At 41.5% G+C, this 18,736-nt stretch overlaps 1 protein-coding gene across 10 annotated transcripts in view; it reads right to left on the bottom strand.

Moving 5' to 3' along the window:
- robo2 (roundabout, axon guidance receptor, homolog 2 (Drosophila)) overlaps window positions 1–18,736 on the bottom strand; it is a 279,131-nt gene that overhangs the window by 54,149 nt on the left and 206,246 nt on the right. For all 10 annotated transcript variants that reach the window (XM_025055187.1, XM_025055192.1, XM_025055190.1 and 7 more), the window contains 4 exons: window positions 9,630–9,787; window positions 9,235–9,355; window positions 8,530–8,668; window positions 90–226 (listed from right to left, as the gene is read on the bottom strand). In XM_025055187.1, the coding sequence (XP_024910955.1) occupies window positions 90–226; window positions 8,530–8,668; window positions 9,235–9,355; window positions 9,630–9,787 (555 nt within the window). The remainder of the gene's footprint in view (window positions 1–89; window positions 227–8,529; window positions 8,669–9,234; window positions 9,356–9,629; window positions 9,788–18,736) is intronic.

Below are 18,736 nucleotides of genomic sequence, written 5' to 3'. Positions count from 1 at the left end.
CCAATCCAAATCTCACACTGGAAACCTAAGTGGTGAAAGACATCACTGTGGCCTCTAATGTAAAAGAACAAATGGAGACTTTTTTTTACCTCTAACTGTTAGAGTAGCAGAGGCTTCCAGCTTTCCCACACGATTTTCTGCCACGCAGGTGAACACGCCCTCATCGCCAACAGAAGCCTTCTTCATCCTCAGCACGTAGTCGTCCTTGTCGTACTTGATCTCATACCTGTCAACAAGAGAATTAAAAGAAACTGTGAGATTGGCTTTACCAAAGACTAAAACCTAATATTCTTATGAAACATTAACCCTGTGACAAATAAGATGTAACGTCGGCTGCGGCTGCTGAACTGCATGATGGTAACCGTGAAAACCGTATTGCTTTTTGCGAGCGGACAATTGTTCATTTTGACAAATTGAGACTGCAAAGAGGAGGATCAATTATTCAACAAAGACAGTACACAGAGAGGTGAGCGTTCGGCTGGAACTTACACAGATTGTTCAATATTCACGAGTTATTGCTTCCTCTCTATGTTTATTTTTTATTTTATTATTCTGATGCCGTGTTCAGAGGCTTGGGTTTCATCTTATAAAGAACAAAGGAGAGAGAGTGAAAAATGAAACAGAGAGAGGAAACTTGTACGTAAATACAATTTAGGGTTAGGGTAAATACTATATACAAGAGTCCTCGGTTTACTGCGTCCTCGACCTATAGCATTTAGAGGTTTACGTCACGTTACGGCGTAACAAGATGTTTCACACGACTTTGTTTACATTTGTACACCACACGTTGGATTGTGCTACATTCACTTTCTTTCATTTGTGTTCTGCTTTTGGGAACTTTTTTGCCCATGTATTAAGCATACATACAGTATATATGTATACAATATACTATGTAGGCTATATATTGTTTCACATATATATACAGTACATAGAGTAGCAAGCATGTACCAAACCAACCAATGTCCCACTCATACAGAGTGGGGGATAATTCACTTCTTTTTTTTTCAATTAGGGATCCCTTAATTACATTTAAGTAAATGAGTGGACAGCTTTCATTTGGCTGGTGCTGGGTGTCATTGGTATTATTCTGTAGGTAATGAAAAATGAAACATGATCATCATTAAGGTATCAATTTTTAAACTCACACCCAACAGACACTGGCTGAAATTTCATTCGACATGAATTGAGATTTTGATATTCCCGTGGAACCCGAAGACAAAGGCACTAATTTAGTCCTTGTGCGTCGACACGGAGCAGTTTTTTTTGGTGAACACAGAAAGCAGACAATGGCGATGAGTGACATCTAATTGTAATTCAGCTGTCGTTTCCTGAGTTTTTCTGTGCATACATCCATACTTGTATGAATAGTATGGCAGTTGACAGGAAGGTGATGCTGCTGAGGTTTGTTGCTCTGGTCCTGTTTGTTCTGTAATTGAAGGGGTGCTGGCCTGGCTGTGTGTTAGCGGGGTGGGGGCTGGGGCGCAGGGGTAGTCAGCCTCTGTCAGCTGACAACCTTCTGCTGTCCACAGTCTGTCACTCACAGGCTGTAGGAACAGAGTTGGAATGATGAGATAAAAGGGCTGCCGCGTTTGAACCTGACACTTAGCCGACTGGTTTTACACTGCAACTGCCAGACTGCAAGGTGGAGCAGAAGACAGTCTTTATCTATCTATCTATATCTATATCTATATCTATATATGTATGTATATATACATATATATATACATACATACATATACACATATATATACACATACATATATATACATATACAGTTTACAGCAACACCATCTCTACATATATATGTATATATATATATAAAACGTATATATATAAAAGGTTTTCATTGCAAATTATTGTACTGTTTAGCAGAAGATTTAATAACGAATTTGTAGGTACTGCATCTTGCACTTTTTTTATTATTTTGATTTTAAATTACTGCATATTAATGAGAATGCATTCGGTTAACGAAAACCATGATCATAACATCAATGTATGCAACAAGTTAAGAGTTTATGGGAATATCTAATTAATATCTATATCTTTATCTATCTACCTATCTATCTATCTATCTATCTATCTATCTATCTATCTATCTATCTATCTATCTATATTAATATAAAAGTATATATATGAGTTTTTATTTTTATTTTTTTCTTTTAACTGAAAATTCAGTAAAGTTTGCATTATTTCCTTCTCTCTTCGTTTTTATGCAACACAAGTTTATTGTTTCAATTTTCCACTCAGAATCCCCAATGTAACATTTCCATTTTTTTTATACACACAACAGCTCTAATAAAAACTATTTTATTAGAGCGCATGTCTTTGTGCTTTGAAATACCAACTTTGTTAAAACAACTGTTAAAACACAGGAAAGGCCAAAAGCTAAGCTGCAGCTAACCACTCATAGAGTGAAAATACAGCCACTGAGTGGTTTAAAAACAAACTACGGCGGCCAACACAGTAAAGTTCATAGCAATAAAAGAATACGCTGCCTGGCTCAACGGTACAACGCCTTTTATGTGTTTTTAATAGCCACCGGTTGACAACAAAGCTCTAAAGAAAAACTACACTGAGGCTGAAGCTTTAGAGATATTTTAAAAAGATAAAGATTAATGAAAGGTTGAAGAAGCTGCTACACTTGAGTTTTGTGCATAGTAGTTAACTGTTGGCTCTGGAGTATAGATTAGAAGTGGAGATACGTTTGGTAATAAACTACAGTTCACAGCAACACCACCTCGAGTGAATACAGAGAAACCGCAGGCCACGGTCCATTTCCGACGGAGCGGGAAAGACCCCTCCACTCGGCCATCAGGTGTATTGATGGCAGCGAGCCACAGCCAGCTGCAAGATTCATCTGTCTTGTCTCTCCATGTCTGAGTTTCTTCCTATGACATTTCCTGAGCATGCATTCAAAGGCGGCTTTATTGAAGCACATTCCTCAACTCTGACTGCCAGTTCCACCTCTCCACACAGGTACTTAAGGAGCCATAATGATTATTTGACTGAGTCATGACTCAGTGCGTTGTTCCACAGAGGGGATGTGCAATCCAGGTAATGGTGGGTGGTGTGAATAAAGCGTTCACGGCGGGTTCAAAGTTAGTGACGTTTAAAAGAATGAGGCAGCACCATTTGGGACAAGTCTTCATGTTTGATAAAGGACACAAAATCTAACAGGAACTTACATCCATGCAGCATGGCCTCCAGCAAGGATAATGCATGACACAAACTGCTTACATGAAAGCTGAGAGAGCGAGATGAGCACTTGACTGACAGAAACAATTTGAAGCTCAGGGAACAAAGAGTGACTCCCTGACAAACGTTATTGAGTAAACGACTAGTTCCCAGGGATCTCAGATTAACTACTCTAAACAGGTCATTGTCAATTCAGAACTGAGGCCACGGTTACTACACTTGTAAACAGATTGTAAGAGTCCTATCTGATCTGTATGTTTCAGGCTGCCTCGGAGAGATAAGCTGCAGCGCTGAGCAAGTATGTGTCTGTATATGTACACTGTTCAGTGACCAATAAAGTAATTTTTCCTCTAGTAGCATTTCCTGCACATGGTCTATATCCAATCTGTTGCTTAAGTTGAGAGAGTAATCGCAATAATTTCACTTTTTTTAGTCGCTTTAGTCTTAGATCATACTTGAACGCTACAGATATTTTAATCGAAACACAATCTCATCCTCTGCTTACAGAAGTTCACACAGCATGACCGAGTCGTCGTGGCTCAAAGAGTCCGCGGATTCCACGCACAACATGCTTGTTGTTCTTGGGTCGTCCCTATCATTCCCTCAGAAACAGAACCTCGGGCTGATCCGCGACTCATTAAAGGGAAACCTGAGCTCCATCAATCTGTAATCAGCTTCCTATATGGAATCAGCCTGGATGACAAGATGAGTGGAAAGACTCAGGCATTAGAAGTAGCTGTGGCCACACGCACATGGCAGTGAACGCTGCATGGGAACAGTAGCTCTTTATTGCGAGTAGATTGGAGCAGAGCTCTGTTCTCTATTAGAGGAGGAATGTAACTGCAGATGTAGAACGGCCGTGGAAAAACAGGGGAGCCAAGTTCACTCTGCTCGCTTGTTCTCATTTTGAGCACACACACATAGACACATATTCAGAACAAAGTATACAATCACCCAACACATTTACACACATGTGCAGAGTCATGCACTGGAGGAGGAAGATGAGGAGTGATGGGAATGTAAGCAAATGCCAGGAAATTTCTTTGGCTCGTGCATGTGATGTGCTTTCTGTATGTCACAGGCTGAAACTGAGATGAAAACTTTATTGGACTCACTTTAAAGGCATTACATTTCAAAACTCCCCCAGTCTCCCCCATCTCAGAGAACTTGCTTTTAAACTGCCTCCCAGGAACCCAATGGTCCATGTTCCACTGTCAGACCAGTGACGTATTCACAACAGGAGAGATTTAGCTCCTGCTGCCGAGTGTCTGCACTCATCATCATTAAGACTAAACCTGTGAGGATCTCATCTGGCTCTCAATCTGCCTCGGAATTAGTACGTGTCAATATGGATTACACAAAGCAGAAGAGTTGTTTGCCAAGTCCCAACACAGAATTCTGACTCTAGATAGAGAACAGGACTGACTCCGGGCTGGTCTCTGGCTCTGACACCAGTTGCCCTCTCTGCTCCAGTTATTTCAGACAGTATGATCCAGTCTTACAGCATGTGACTGCTACTTTACCTCAGCTTGATCAAAGAGGCTGGGGCCTACTTACCTTAGCCCCGTCACGCAAAAGAGGGAATCAATTACCAGCTACTGCTTCTCATCTTTCCCCTCTAAGGCCTGAAGCCAGGGTCTTGCTCCCTCTTGGCTCCTCTCATGGCCTTGGAGGGTCAGGGCCCTCCCAACGGTCCTGACATTCATCACCTTATGCTACATTAATCAAAGTGCAGTTTGGCCAGATTTCCACCCTGTGATTAGATTAAGGGGGGTAGTGGAAAGCGGAAGTATCCTAAATTTGTCTTTAAGGAGTTGCTTTTACCCATAACCGCAGCAACTGTGGTGAGGGCGCTGGTGTTTTTTCTTTCTTTCCTAAAGTGGCTGGGAGCAGATGTACTGGGGCAATAGAAAATACTGCAGTGTTTCTGTAAAGCCAAAGATACTACAACTTGCAGAACATGCACATATTTTAATATAATGCAAAGTATATCCTTGCTCAGTGGCTGATGGTAAGAGTGGATTTTTCTTCTTTCTGTCCTCCACAAGTGTGTCCTGTGGTGAAACATTGAACTGTAGCAACAGTTTGGACAAATAGAAATGTCAACCACTGTGATTTCAGAACTTAACACAGCAGCAGTAATTATGTTTGTTCAAGTCACAGGGAGAAATTAAAAGTAATCTGGACTAAGCGTTTTATTTCAGCTAAATACAGTAACTTCACAAATCATCTGCCTCCATTTATTTATAGACTGAAAACATGTCGATGAATCTTCTCTGTGGTCCTCCTCCTTTCCCCCTGCCTGGCAACACCATCCCCATCCCTTGTCCAGTATTGTCCCTATCTTTCCTCAGCACATGTGCTCTACTTTGAACATCCTCACTCAACTCCTACAGCTGCTCCTCTCATATGTTCATTGTAATTTTAGTCTTGTTATAATGTGAGAAACACTGAGACTTTTTTTGATGTTCTTGTTCTCTGCTTTTATTTTACCATTTTCTTTCTTGCAGCTCTCTCATTCATTATGTCCACTCTTCTTCTCTGTTGTCTTCTTGGTTCTTGGATGTTTAATTTTATTAAGATGAATGACAGTCACCAATAACAAAGGATCAACTGCAGATTTCTTAATCAAACATTCACACTTATCTACCTATCTACCTATCTATCCATCCATCCATTTATAGAGAGATATTAAATACACAGTGTCGAAAAGCTAAACATAAAAATTCCAATCAACCTGCCATCCTTTTCTCCCATCAGCCCCTGCTCTCATAAATTCCAGGCACAGGTATCAAGGGAAGTGTCAAAGAGAGGAAACACAGCCTGCCGTTCTTTCATTCTGCTGAGTTGTGAAGGTACAAATTGGTGAAACTGAATGATCAGCATCACCAAGAGCCCCCATGTCACACTGGCCTCAACAGTTCTCTTAAACAGAATGACCCAATCATCTTTATAATAGAGTAGCCCCCCAACACAAAAACATGTGCAGAAATCACACAGGGATTGAGACGAAAAAGAAAAATCTGCTGAATTGTGCACAGCTTATAACGTAAAAGTGAGCAGGAAGGGGTGTTGTGCCAGCGATGGACTGGAGGTCCTAAAAAAGGCAGCAATATTTCAATTAACACACTACGCGTGGACAGAGACTGTGGTTTTAATGAATTTGCCTGGCTGTTGGTAGAGGTTCTCTTATCTCACAAAATAAATGGACCTATTTTATTACACCTCATACCACACGCCGCTTGCAGAGTGCTGTACATGAGATAAGATTGTTTGCTGATCACACTTTTACAAACAAAGTGGAACTTAGTGTGAGGTACAAGAGCAGCACTGTTGTCTTTGTCACATAATTGAAATCATTCCTGTGCTGTCTCTATTTTCCTTTCTGTCCCTCTGAGTGCAAAGCCAGTGCCATCCTGGCGTGCATTATGTTGTTGAGTCTGTGTTTATGTGTGTAGTGTGTGTGTGTGTGTGTGTGTGTGTGTGTGTAGTGTGTGCATGTTTGCCATGGTGGCTGCTGGAGCCAGTGAGCATATTAAAGACCTGTTTACTCAGCTGAGGCTCCATCCTTGTATGAAACTTCCACACAAACACACACACACACACACACACACGTTACAGTGCATGTGAAAGGACCAGCAAAGACAAGTTAAAACAGTTTGATGATGAAGAAGGAATGGCCTCTTTTTCTCTCTTTCAACAGCTTATCATAATAATAAGGACAGTGTAACCTTTTTAGATCGACGGCAAACAAAGACCACCCTCCACTGCCTATCAGAGAACTTGATCTTCAGTTATCTCCTTTCTTAAAAGACGACCTACTACTGTTACGAAGGCTCACAAATGGCCCTTCCGCAAAAACTGTGGCATTTACACAATCCCTCTGCACGACGGAGGGAGTAAATGTTTGATGTTAAACAAAGCTCTGGTGGTTGAGGGCTCATCGACACGGTTTGAATACTGTATATTTGTTGAAAGGAGTGGAAAATTGCTTTGCTGAATGGCCAGGCTCGTCTGATGTAAATAAGAAAACACGATTCTCAACGCTACTGTTAAACAACCATGGAGAAGTCCAAAAAAAAGGAAGGATTCGATTATCATTCATTCCTGTTTTTAGATTTATGTTCAGGTTGGGCGAATGAAAGAGCAGTGTCATCACAACAGCTATTACGACATGCTCTGAAATTTACACAGTTGACCAATGAAAATGATACATTTTCTCATTACGTATTCTTCATAATGGCAATATCTGCTTACAGGAGTTTACATCATCTTTTTGATGTGTTCAGATGTTAGTTTGGTTTTTTTGGCTCATTCTCATATGTTCTACCCTCAAAGGGTTAAATACGATAACCAAAGACATCCATTCAGCTGTATTGCAAATCTGTTAATAAGGGCACACATTGAAGTCATTTGAAGAGTTGACTCCCTACCAAAGACATGAGTGAAATCCTTTTATGTGTTTGCCTTGGCTCATGTCCCACTGCCCAGTGAACCAAACACTTATCAGATCCAAGCCGCCCACGCGCAGCTCCGCAGTAACAGCCTTGACGGAGTTAAGTGTATGTTTTACGAGGTGATCCGAGCAGTGTGTGTGACTGGGCTGATGGCAAAGAGGACACAACACTGATCTCTTTGTAGTCTGCTTCTGAACATGACCCTGCTTTTGACTGTGAGTCCGGTGACTCAGAGTGAGGTAACTGGGCAAAACAACAACAGTGAGGCTACATAAGTTCTTGAAATGTAGTAGAAGAATCTAGGATGAAACTTTTCATCCCTCATAAAATCGCCAAATTAAGACTTTCTGTAACTTCCTCTCTATGACTACACCGGGCAAAAGTCATGCAAATAAGTAGATCTTCTAAGGAGGAGGTTTTTTTTTCAGCAACTTCCACCTGTATTTGACATCTTTACTTTGTTGGGTGTCATAAGGCTCTACACAGTCACCTACAGATCTGTGCTTTGAATCTGCTCTCATTTCAACCTCTCCTTCTTGCCTGTCTGTCAGTTTTAACTGTGCAGACACTCAAAATATCTGCACAATTTCACACAGAGCCCTTCTTTCAACATGAAACACTGCCTACCTCTATAATTACAGCCGTAGTAGGTGTTGACTGAACACACAGGGCGGGGTCCTTTTATCTAGGATATGTGTGTATCGTATAATAAAACTAACTAGTAGCCTTGACAGGTCAGAACTGGCTTGACTCAATAATGATTAGATATGACAGTCAATCAGACTAACAGCAGTACCGCCTCACCTGTCAGTAAACTGATCTACTAAAACGGTGAATTTATTGTTTTTGATTTTTTCTTATTAGGATCAACTATTACCTTCCACGAGGGACGTCTATATCATCTTTTCTCCAGCGCACATTTGGTTGAGGGTCTCCTTGAACCTGGCAGCGAAACTCCACCTGCTCATCTTCCAGCACCACCTGGTTGATTGGCCTACGGAGGAAGGTTGGCCGCTCTACAGGAGGAACACATATGACAAATAAAGAGAAAAGCAGGGAGAAGAATCACTTACAGCCCGTCTCTCCATCACAACGCTCCGCATAATAACACGACTGAGTTTTTACACCAGATGTCTGCATATTCTGTATATCACTCCAATAGTGTACGGTCCATACATTCTCACAATGTGTGGAAACATCTTAGAAAATAATAAAAATGTCCTCATTTGCACCCCTCCCATTATGTTGCTGAACATAAAATTGCAGTGCTCCGACTGAGCTCATATCTGGCTCTTTGACAACGCAGGAAGTGACTTTTTTTCCAACTTAAAATGCACTAGGTTTGACACTTTAATGGATGAATATTAAAAATGATGTGCAGTTATTGTGAACCACATTGTAGCTCCGTGGGCACAGTCACCAAAAGGATAATGAGTAAGAAATACACCCGTGGGGACACATGCACTCTGACTTTTGAACATTATAACATGAAAGTCACATTCAGGGTGTAGCATTTAATGACATGTACTGAGGTTGCTACAACTGTGGAGGGCGAGCAATAAATAAGTGAAATCAAACCTACCAAACACGGTGACTTGTGCCGTTTCACTGTCCCGCTCTCCGACCATGTTGGTGCCCACGCAGATGTACATTCCAGCGTCGCTCTTTCTTGTGTTGGAGATCATTAGTTTTCCTCCTCGAATCTGAAAGAAGAAAGGACATTATGAGTAGGTAAGTAAGTAGGTATATTTGTTTGACCACTACCTATAAAAACAGATAATTAACGAAATGAAGAAATATTTCATTGTGGTGTTTGATTTTTAAAATAATTTTTTTTTTTTTTAGTCATTTTTCATAAATGTATAAATGGATCAAATCACTGACACTGATTAAGTACTCTAAAAAACACAATCTGACTGTGTTACATGGGAGCCAAGGCTGAGGGTTTTTTGTGAGAACGACTGCCGTAAAACTTACAGTGATTCTGTCATCCTTATCATCGATCCGCACTTTGTCTTTTTTCCAGTAGATTGTGGGTTCTGGATGGCCTCGGGGAGGAACACACTCCAGAATTGCTGGCTCTCCTGCTGCCACCACGACATCTGTAGGGTTCTGTCTGAAGTCATCTCGCAGCACTGAGGAGAGACAGGGAGAGGAATTTGTTGAGCAAGAGTGCAATCATTTTTGTTTGAGTCCCAAACTGCAGATGTGTATTAGACAGTGTGTACTACACAGCACTGGAGTGTGCCGTGTTCACCGTAGTTATTAATGGAATGTAAAGCTTCACGTGACACAGTAGGCACAAATAAAAGCTAATTGCTGCTAATGCAGGTCCCACTGGAGGTAGAAGAACAAACAGAGACAGAACGCCCTGAAGCCTGATGTCATTCACATGTGAGAACTCATGGGACAAACGCTGGCATGTACATACAATGTACTAACACTTACTACCAAATACACACAGTGGGTGGCACAATGAATAACTGCTACCCTGTATCACCCTCAGGTAAACCTCTCAATCATGGATAAAGCTGCTGTCAACCTGAATGGAGCTTAGACTCCCAAAACTGACGTTACACACGAGAACACGTACGAGTGCAAAGTACACACTCGTCTGACATTATAATAATGCAGGTTACTGGCTTTAATGTGGTGGAAGAGCAGCGTATGTACAGGCTGAGCTGTGTTTTATGGAATTATTTTGAACTATTAATTACAGCTTTATGGTATAGTAAAGCCACAGAGCCGTGATTATCAGGCACCACGTTTTAAAAACTCTTGTTTTTTTAATGGTGCAACACGCGTGCTTTTTACAGGCTAAAGAAATAAAGACCGCCATTAATGGTATGGACAAAGCAAGACAGAGTTGCCACCTCAGTGGGTGAAAATGTAAAACAATGTAAGCTTTGAGGAGGCCAGGGTTTGGGGCCACACAGGCTTCCCTTCTGTTGTTCCGCTCTACAATAACGGTTCTTCGTCCACTCATCTACAACAGCTCCAATCTGAGCACTTCAGGATTTTGAAACGCCGCGTGTCCATCTAAGCTGCAGCGAGGGACGTGTGGTCTCCTCTCATGGATAAAAGAAGTCAGCGTGTTGAAGGATGTTTGAAGATGCGTTGAGAGGGGGCTAAATAAAGGGCAGTGCCACAGGTTTTTATGTAAATTCTATGTGGCACAGGGGACACAGGCAGGCAGGGCCAGGTTTATTAGAGGGGATAACTGGTCCCTGTGGTCCAGGCTTCTCTCATCTCCTCAATCATTCTCCTTCCCCTCTCTACAGAAAGCCACGCAGTTATTGTCCTGCTATTTATTTATTTAGACCAAGTGGAAGAGGGGAAGAGAAATAGCGGGGGCTTTCAACCCAATTATCCTGGAGATGCACAGGGATACAGAGAGGGCCTCTTGTGTGACATGAATTGAAATGAAATTTCGACATTTGGGTGATAAAAAAATAATAACAAAAGGGTGTGGAGGTAGTTTTTTTCTTTTCTTCTACTGCCCCCTCCTAGGCAGTACTGCCCTCTAATCTGCAGAGCTAATGTAATTAGGCAGCTTTAGTGTGGCGGCCCCCCTGGTCAGGTTGGGCATAACAAGCACAACCACCGCTGAGCTCTCTGTATTAGCATTACAAACAGAAGCAAACATGTTTAAAATAATAGGCTGCTTTGGACCATTCTCTGCCTGTTGTTCTCAAGATTACATCAGATTTAATTGTCTTTGTCCTTTCTTTGCTGACAGCACCCATGGGATTTTCATTGTAACACAAAACAAAATCTATTAGTGAGATGCTCGTTCCAAGCTGTCTAATGCAACATAATAATAAACTCTATTATTACGTCACAGTAAAAGCATCTCTAAGCTGGACTCAAAATACATGCAATAAATAGAGGGAAAATCACCAACAGCACTAGGTTAGAAGCAGCTAGCCTATTTAAATTATATCTATAATAAATATAGAACTTAAATTATGATTATAGTTGTACTAACACACATTCTGAGGTAGGTAGTAATTAGTTATTATCTTCCTGCATGTAAACTAATATAGCAAATATACTACGAAGCAGAGTTAAAAACTAATCTTAGTATTGTTTGTGTTATCCTCTACCATAAAACATTAGACTAAATAGATGAACAGTCACCTCAGCAAATATATTACGAAGCAAAGTTAAAAACTAATCTAAGTATCGTTTGTGTTATCCTCTACCATAAAACATTAAAATGTATAGAATATATATATAAAAAAATAATTTTTGACACTCATTTCCTGAAAATAGATAGCAATAGCAACTAGCTATGAAGTTACAAAATGTATAGAATATAGTTTTGACATTCATTTTCTGAAAATAAATAGCAATAGCAACTAGCTATGAAGTTAACAGACAAGTCAAAAGGCTGAAAGGAGTGATGTCACGACTTTACCTTTACCTAGCTTGGACAGAGGGACAGGGATAGTGCGTGAGTTTAATCTGTAAGAAATTCAATAGCTTGGACAGAGGGACAGGGATAGTGGACTAAAAGGTTGGAGACTCTTTTATTGTCGTGATATTGCTGCTGTTCATTCTTTTAGTCAGCGTGAGGTGTTTTTTGATAAAAGTGAATCATTAAATGGTTCTGTACATTTTCTCTCAGACAACAAAGTCCGCCTGCAACTATGAAGCCCCGTAGGGCACTCAGGCCTGAGTCAGCTAACAGATGTAAGGTAATTGACTCTCTATCCCTGAGAAACACTCCACTCCTCTTCCACGGAAAACATCTCGCCTCCTGTGGAGTTGCAGCAGGCCCTAAACTCTGCTGCCGAGCTCACTTGCTTATTAATATTTATATATTTTTACATTCACACCTCTCTCTTGGCAAGTGCTGCATCTGTCGATCTGACTGCGGGCTAAAAAGAACCCATAATCTGAAAAAAAAATGTAATCTGTTTTTGCTCCTTGTACATTATTTGCTTATTTATTCACCCAAAGTGTGTGTTGATTTGGTCGGTGGAGCAGCAGGCAGGGGGAGGAGGGGTGAAGCTTGGCAAATTTGGAGCTACTTTCAGCTGGCACCGATTCAACACATTGAACTTTTTTAGGAGAGGGTTTCAGGTTGCAGCGTGCACTTTGAAACAGCCGAGGGCTTGACAGTAGAAGTCGGTGCCTACACACACAAAAACATAAACGAGACGCCCACACGGTTTCTTTGTGAGCCAGATTGCTCGACGTTGGGGGCGCTGTGGCAGCAACAATTAGGGAGGTCTGCCTTTTTGTGTTTGTGTTTGTAGCAATGATAGACTCAGTCAGCAGCAGCAGGACGAATCAGCAGACGCAGCGCAGCAGAAACAAACCTGCATTATAGCACAGAGGTGGCAGGGCAAGGACGGGATGAGAGGGGATATTTTGTACCGCGTGCCCTCGTGTACTACCCGAGGTATTACTCACAGGAGGGTGACACCGCTTGTCTGAAAGATTAGTGGGGGGCCTTGACTGAAGCTTCCAGCCAGCATACTGAGATAAGTGCTGACAAACACATTCACCTACAGCAGCAAGCCCAGTTTGGGTTTACAAAGGTTGCACTCACTGCCAAGACACCACTGACTGATGCCTAGTATCTAATTTTTTCCCCTCACAGTTGGATTCGACATTCGCATCATTTTGACAGACATTTTAAACACACAGAAAACAACACACACATTTGTGGAAAAATAAGCTGCAGGGCTTTGTTTCTTTTCGTAATACTGCAAATGATTTATTCGCCTTACATTTACTTCAGCTTTTAAAGATATTCTCCTGGGTCAGGGTCTAAGAAACACTGAGCGATATCACAGCAGCCCAGAGCCCATGGCCATACAATATCACGCAGACCCACCACCTTTTACCCACACTGATTAGAAAATAAACCATGCATGTGCACACAAACACACGGAAAAACTGGGAGAGCTGCAGAGCTGTAGCTCCGAGCTATGATGTTATTTCATTTGAGTACTTTGCGCTTCATCCAACAGAGTGCTATTATAACAACGCCATTTTCAATCCCTCCCTCAGAGAACAGTGACAGTATATATGTCACCAAAAAAAAAAAAGGAACCTATTCTGTATGCTGATGTTTTGTGCAGCTGCTGACGCTGAGGGCAGAAGATGGATAATGCCACACCATATAATGTTACAAAGGGAAAGGAGACGCGCTCCGTTGGTCTGAATGCAAGCTTCTTTATCAGCCCTGACTCACTCATTTGCCCTCCCATTGGACAACAGTAACCTCTGATCCCTATCCAGATGCAGAAATTACCCCCTCAGCAGGTAGGGAAGCAGCAGGTTCACACTTATTCCTCATATTCCTCCTCTGGGAGGTTGCAGGTCAAATCAGGGAAACAGCTGCAAAAAATATGGCCGTCTGGCGTTGCCTATGGCTCCTGCTCCTCTGAGGACTGAGTAGAGACATTTGTAGAGCTCACTGCTCCCCGTCTGTCTAATTCTCTCTTTTCACCATCAGGGGTCATTATGCATCGTTCTTTTTTTTTTCAGTCTCTTTTATTTAATCATTCTTTACAACTTAATCCAACGGCCTTGCGCTTTGCCCCCTTCACTTTTGTCTGTTGCCTTGTCGGTGCTCCCTGTTCTGACTGCAGATGATTAAGCCATATGCATACACACCAATCATCCCCCCATAGACCACGATGTCCGATATTATCACCACCACCACTCTCCCGATCTGCAAATCCTAAGCCATGGGGCTGTAAATAATGCTGTCACAATCTGAGATAAGATGCAGGAAATATGGAACTGTAAAGGTACAGGGAACCATGCAGCGGGCAGTTGCCGTAGTGGAGATAGTGATATTGTATGAAATGTGCATCTTTAATAGAGGCTCCGGGTGAATGAAATGAGCTGGGGCATGTGTGCTCTTGTGAGCACGCTCTGGAAAAGGAATCAGGATGTAACACACAACAAAGGAGGTGACGAGAGGATGTCTGATCAAGGTCAAACTGAAGAGGCGTCGAGATGTGCAAAGGTGTTGAATAATGGGCGGTAGTGGTAAATAAAGAGAGAACATTCCTCCAAAAGCAGGGAATACGCTGTGTGTGTGGCTGTGTGTGTTTGTGTGTGTCTATTTGTGATTAGCAGATAAGCCTAAACAAACACCCTTATTTAAACAGCAGTCCTGCTCAGAGCTCGTTTTTCAAACAGAACCCCTAATTTGGCCTAACAAGCCCATGGGCAGTGCATTAATGACAGTTAGACGATGGAGGGCGAATCTCTTGGCCAAGCCAACGAAAATATGTGCCTGTGCCGCTGAGAAACAATATAATTAACTCTTAATGAACCTCTTCCCTTTTACAACCTTGAACAACGCTAACAGACACACATAGATTCACATCCACAAAGACACACATGATTCGATTGAACCCAATCCATGCTTTATGGTAATGTATAGCTCATTAAAATGTGAGTTAAAAACTCATTAAAATTCACTTGAAGAAGTAATGGCTTCATTACAGTAATATTCTGAAACACAGAGAAAAAGACAAGTGAGGAAAGAAAAGAGAGGAAGGCAGAACGGAGAACGACAGCTTTCTAATCACTTAATTGTCTCTAAAATTGAATACATTTACATAATAAATAGCAACACGCTCTATCCTCTTCCCATCTTTTCCAATTCTTGTTGCACTCAGTAATTAACAGGCGCTACAATTAAAGATGCATTTTGCCCTAAAAAACGATTCTGGCCGCCACTTCAGCTCCCTCTCTGTTGTCTTGTTTATGGTCAGGCCTAGTGGAGGTTGGCAGATGCTCTGGACGCCCTGAAACTGGAGCTAGCTGATACTGACAAACAATGTGCCCATGGGTCTTTGTGCCCTCTCAGATAAGGCTTGATGTTGTGCTGATGTCCGGGACAGACACTTTATATCCGGAAGGGGGAGTAAGATGTGAATGGAGGGGACGGAGCAGGCTGGGGGTTAGGTGGGTGGGTGTAGTCGAGATGAGAGGATGAGAGTGGGATTGATTTTCTGCCAATTCAAACACAGGGACTGAACAGACAGAGGTAGTGGAGCATCTTGATAGAGTGGGTGGTTCTGCTTCCTGTCTAAGGGGAAGGAAGAGTGTAAAGAAAAAGTGAAGAGGAAGACAAGAACAGCAGCAGAAACACTCCTGTATTTACTCTGCTCTTCTGAGGAATTAGTCACTGACGCAGTAGAAATGGTTGGAAATGATTAATCATATTATCATGGAATGAAGAAGTGAATGATAATACAGAAACCAAGATTGGAAAAATTAAACAACATATTATTAGTCATTTTGGATTAGTTATTTTTACTTTTGGAAAAAACAAAAACCCCACTAAAATGTCATCTTTGACTTTAGACTCCAATTTTTTAGACTCCAAAAATGTAAACCAAAATTGTGTTTAATTCTAATTTGTTCATTTACATGTGAGGGCGCGCGCCCACCCTTGTGTGTTTGGTGTATTTGTGTGGAATGTGTCCCAGTGACATTAGGCTTTGTTCTTCGACCGAGAAATATAATCCTCTGGATATTGCTGGACTGTGGAAGAGCAACCACTGAGATTCTCACACACACACACAAGCTCAAATACACATATGACACACACAAACAAGCAAATGTAAGCAGAGACGCTGAGACATTCATCTGGTGTGACGCACAGAGACACATCTGTAGAAATGCAGCCCATGCAGGACTCCTGCCACCCTACTGCGTGAATGTCCACATAATCTTTAATAACTTCCCGCTATCCCCTCTTCATGCCAGCCTATTTGCTGCTGTTCCTGTTGTGCTGCTTTCATTGTTTTCGCTCTATAATTGGATTGGCTATAACGGCAGGCAGAGAGCTGTTAGGAACATGTAAAAGGTGTCACTCCACACTGGCAGACCGACTTTAATTAAGCTCCCGGCTGGAGTTGAGCAGCTTTTATCTGGCTTGGTCTGATGAGCCCCGCGAGTAAGTGTGCTCCACACCTCACAGCACAACGAACAGGCGGAGGAAACGGGTTGTAAGGAAGGTGTTCACCAAAGACGGAGATAGTCCTAGTTACTGTATTTAGTGATTTTTTTTTTCCCAACATGCCAATCTACAGTACATCCCTGGACCATAGAGATACTGGGAGACGTCATGAAAATCCAGTGTGTTAGGGTGTTTGCCTCTCACTGTGACCAAGCCACACCCATCATCATTCTGCACTCCTGTTTGTGTTGATGCTGAGCCAACATGGCAAAGTAAATGGACATATACACAAATCCAGACAAATGCACGAGGTGGGGAACCGCACAGAATGTCTTAGTAAATTCCAAGCTTAACTTATTTTTTTTTATGAATATACCTCGAGCCATTCTCTTGTATGCGTGTTTATAAATAAGTGGGAATAATAAAAATGAGATTAATGCTGTGTACACTGTTATACGTGTAATAAGGATGGGAGAAGTGTTCATAACTGTCCTATTTTTCCTGTCCCTGCTTCTCAATCCTACTAATGGCCTTCTAAGATCATCTTTCTTTCAATCAATACTGCCTGAAAGAAACGATCCACACCTAAGGACATTTTATTCCCCGCTGTAGATCACACATGACACCTTTTCCATACAAGGAATCTTCCCGCGGCTCGGTATCAGAACCTTATGAAGGACTTTGAAGCATCTCAGATATCAATCAAATTCAAAATGGCCCTGGATAGTTTCTATTTGGAAGACCAGAGCAGAGAGAAGAGCGGGTTTAGGAGTTAGATTTGTGAGCATAAGCTCTGAGCCCTTTCAGGCTGCCGCACAAAAAAAAAAAAAAGTAACGGGCAGGTATTAAATCACGTGTGCCCCAGATTCCGAGGCATTTAGAGAGATTTATTGATTGCTTTATAGATCATAACCCTTGAAGAAGAGCAAAAATTAAGCTGGATGCACAGATGACCTTTACAACAGCACCACCTACGAATGTTGCTTTTCTCCATGTCCTGGAGTAAAAGAAAGTAATTCACAATTTAATCAGAAAGTGCATCAGAAACTCATTCTACAGACGTGCTACAGACTTTATGTGCATCTGCCGAGGCGTGATTGAATGCTGCACATAATATCTAAATACTAGGAATAAATTGCTGCAGTAATGCTGCCTGCTCAGCAAAGCACTGCTACATTAGGCTCAGATAAGTATCACACTCTCACACACACACGGTCAAATTACAACTTGGAGCGTTCTCTTTGCAGAGTCTGTCACTTTGGATGACAAACAGTTGGGCAAGTCATCAGCAGCACCAATAACCCGACACAATCAGGACTTTTCATCTGACTGCCTTCACTGTTATCCATCAACTGTTCACAGAAACCCTACTGGAAATAGTCACAATAGGAGTTTTCAGCCAAAAGTCTTTCTAATGAAGAACAACAGAAATGATGGAAAAATCTCACAAGATGTAGACAAAGAGGTGCAAGTCAGTGTGTAGGAAATTGACCACAGAAATATAATATCTTTAATGACACATGACTGACATGAAGTATTGTCAGATACTAATAAGCCAATTAGTTCAATCTTGGGAAAACGGAATCTGTAACAAATGATCTCAAGCACCCTGCTCACATCATGGAACACATCTATCATAAAATACAATTAAAAAAGTCATAAAAGAAAATCTGAATTGCTCTTTAAAAGGTTTGCACAGCCATTCCTTTAGATCAGTTCTCAAGCTGTGGTACGCATACCACCAGTGGTACACGAGCGCTCTCTAGTGGTACGCGGGGAAAAGTCATATTTTCACACCTACATTTTAAATTGAATAAATCTGAAACATACCATGCACATTAATAGAACATTTAGAAAAAATGTGTCGCTACTTGTGAGATTATGAAATAGGAAGCTAATAGGGAAGGCCTGTGCTGCTGTGTTCTAATGTTGGTCATCATGGTGGTACTCAGAGAGCTCAATGTTTTCTCAGGTGGTACAGAGTAGAAAAAGTTACTTTACTTTAGATGACCAGTAAAAAATAAAAATATATACATATAGAAATTTTGCATAAATCATTGTGTCCAGAGCAGTGATGCATTTTTTGTTGTTCAAGTTGTTTTGTACACATGGGATCACATGGAATAAACACGAGCGGTTCCGG

The sequence above is a fragment of the Cynoglossus semilaevis genome, chromosome 4 (assembly GCF_000523025.1).
Source record: "Cynoglossus semilaevis isolate Cse_v1.0 chromosome 4, Cse_v1.0, whole genome shotgun sequence".
NCBI classification, from domain to species: domain Eukaryota; kingdom Metazoa; phylum Chordata; class Actinopteri; order Pleuronectiformes; family Cynoglossidae; genus Cynoglossus; species Cynoglossus semilaevis.
The sequence above is the reverse complement of the archived record's forward strand: the minus strand, read 5'-3'. Positions and strand labels throughout refer to the sequence as shown.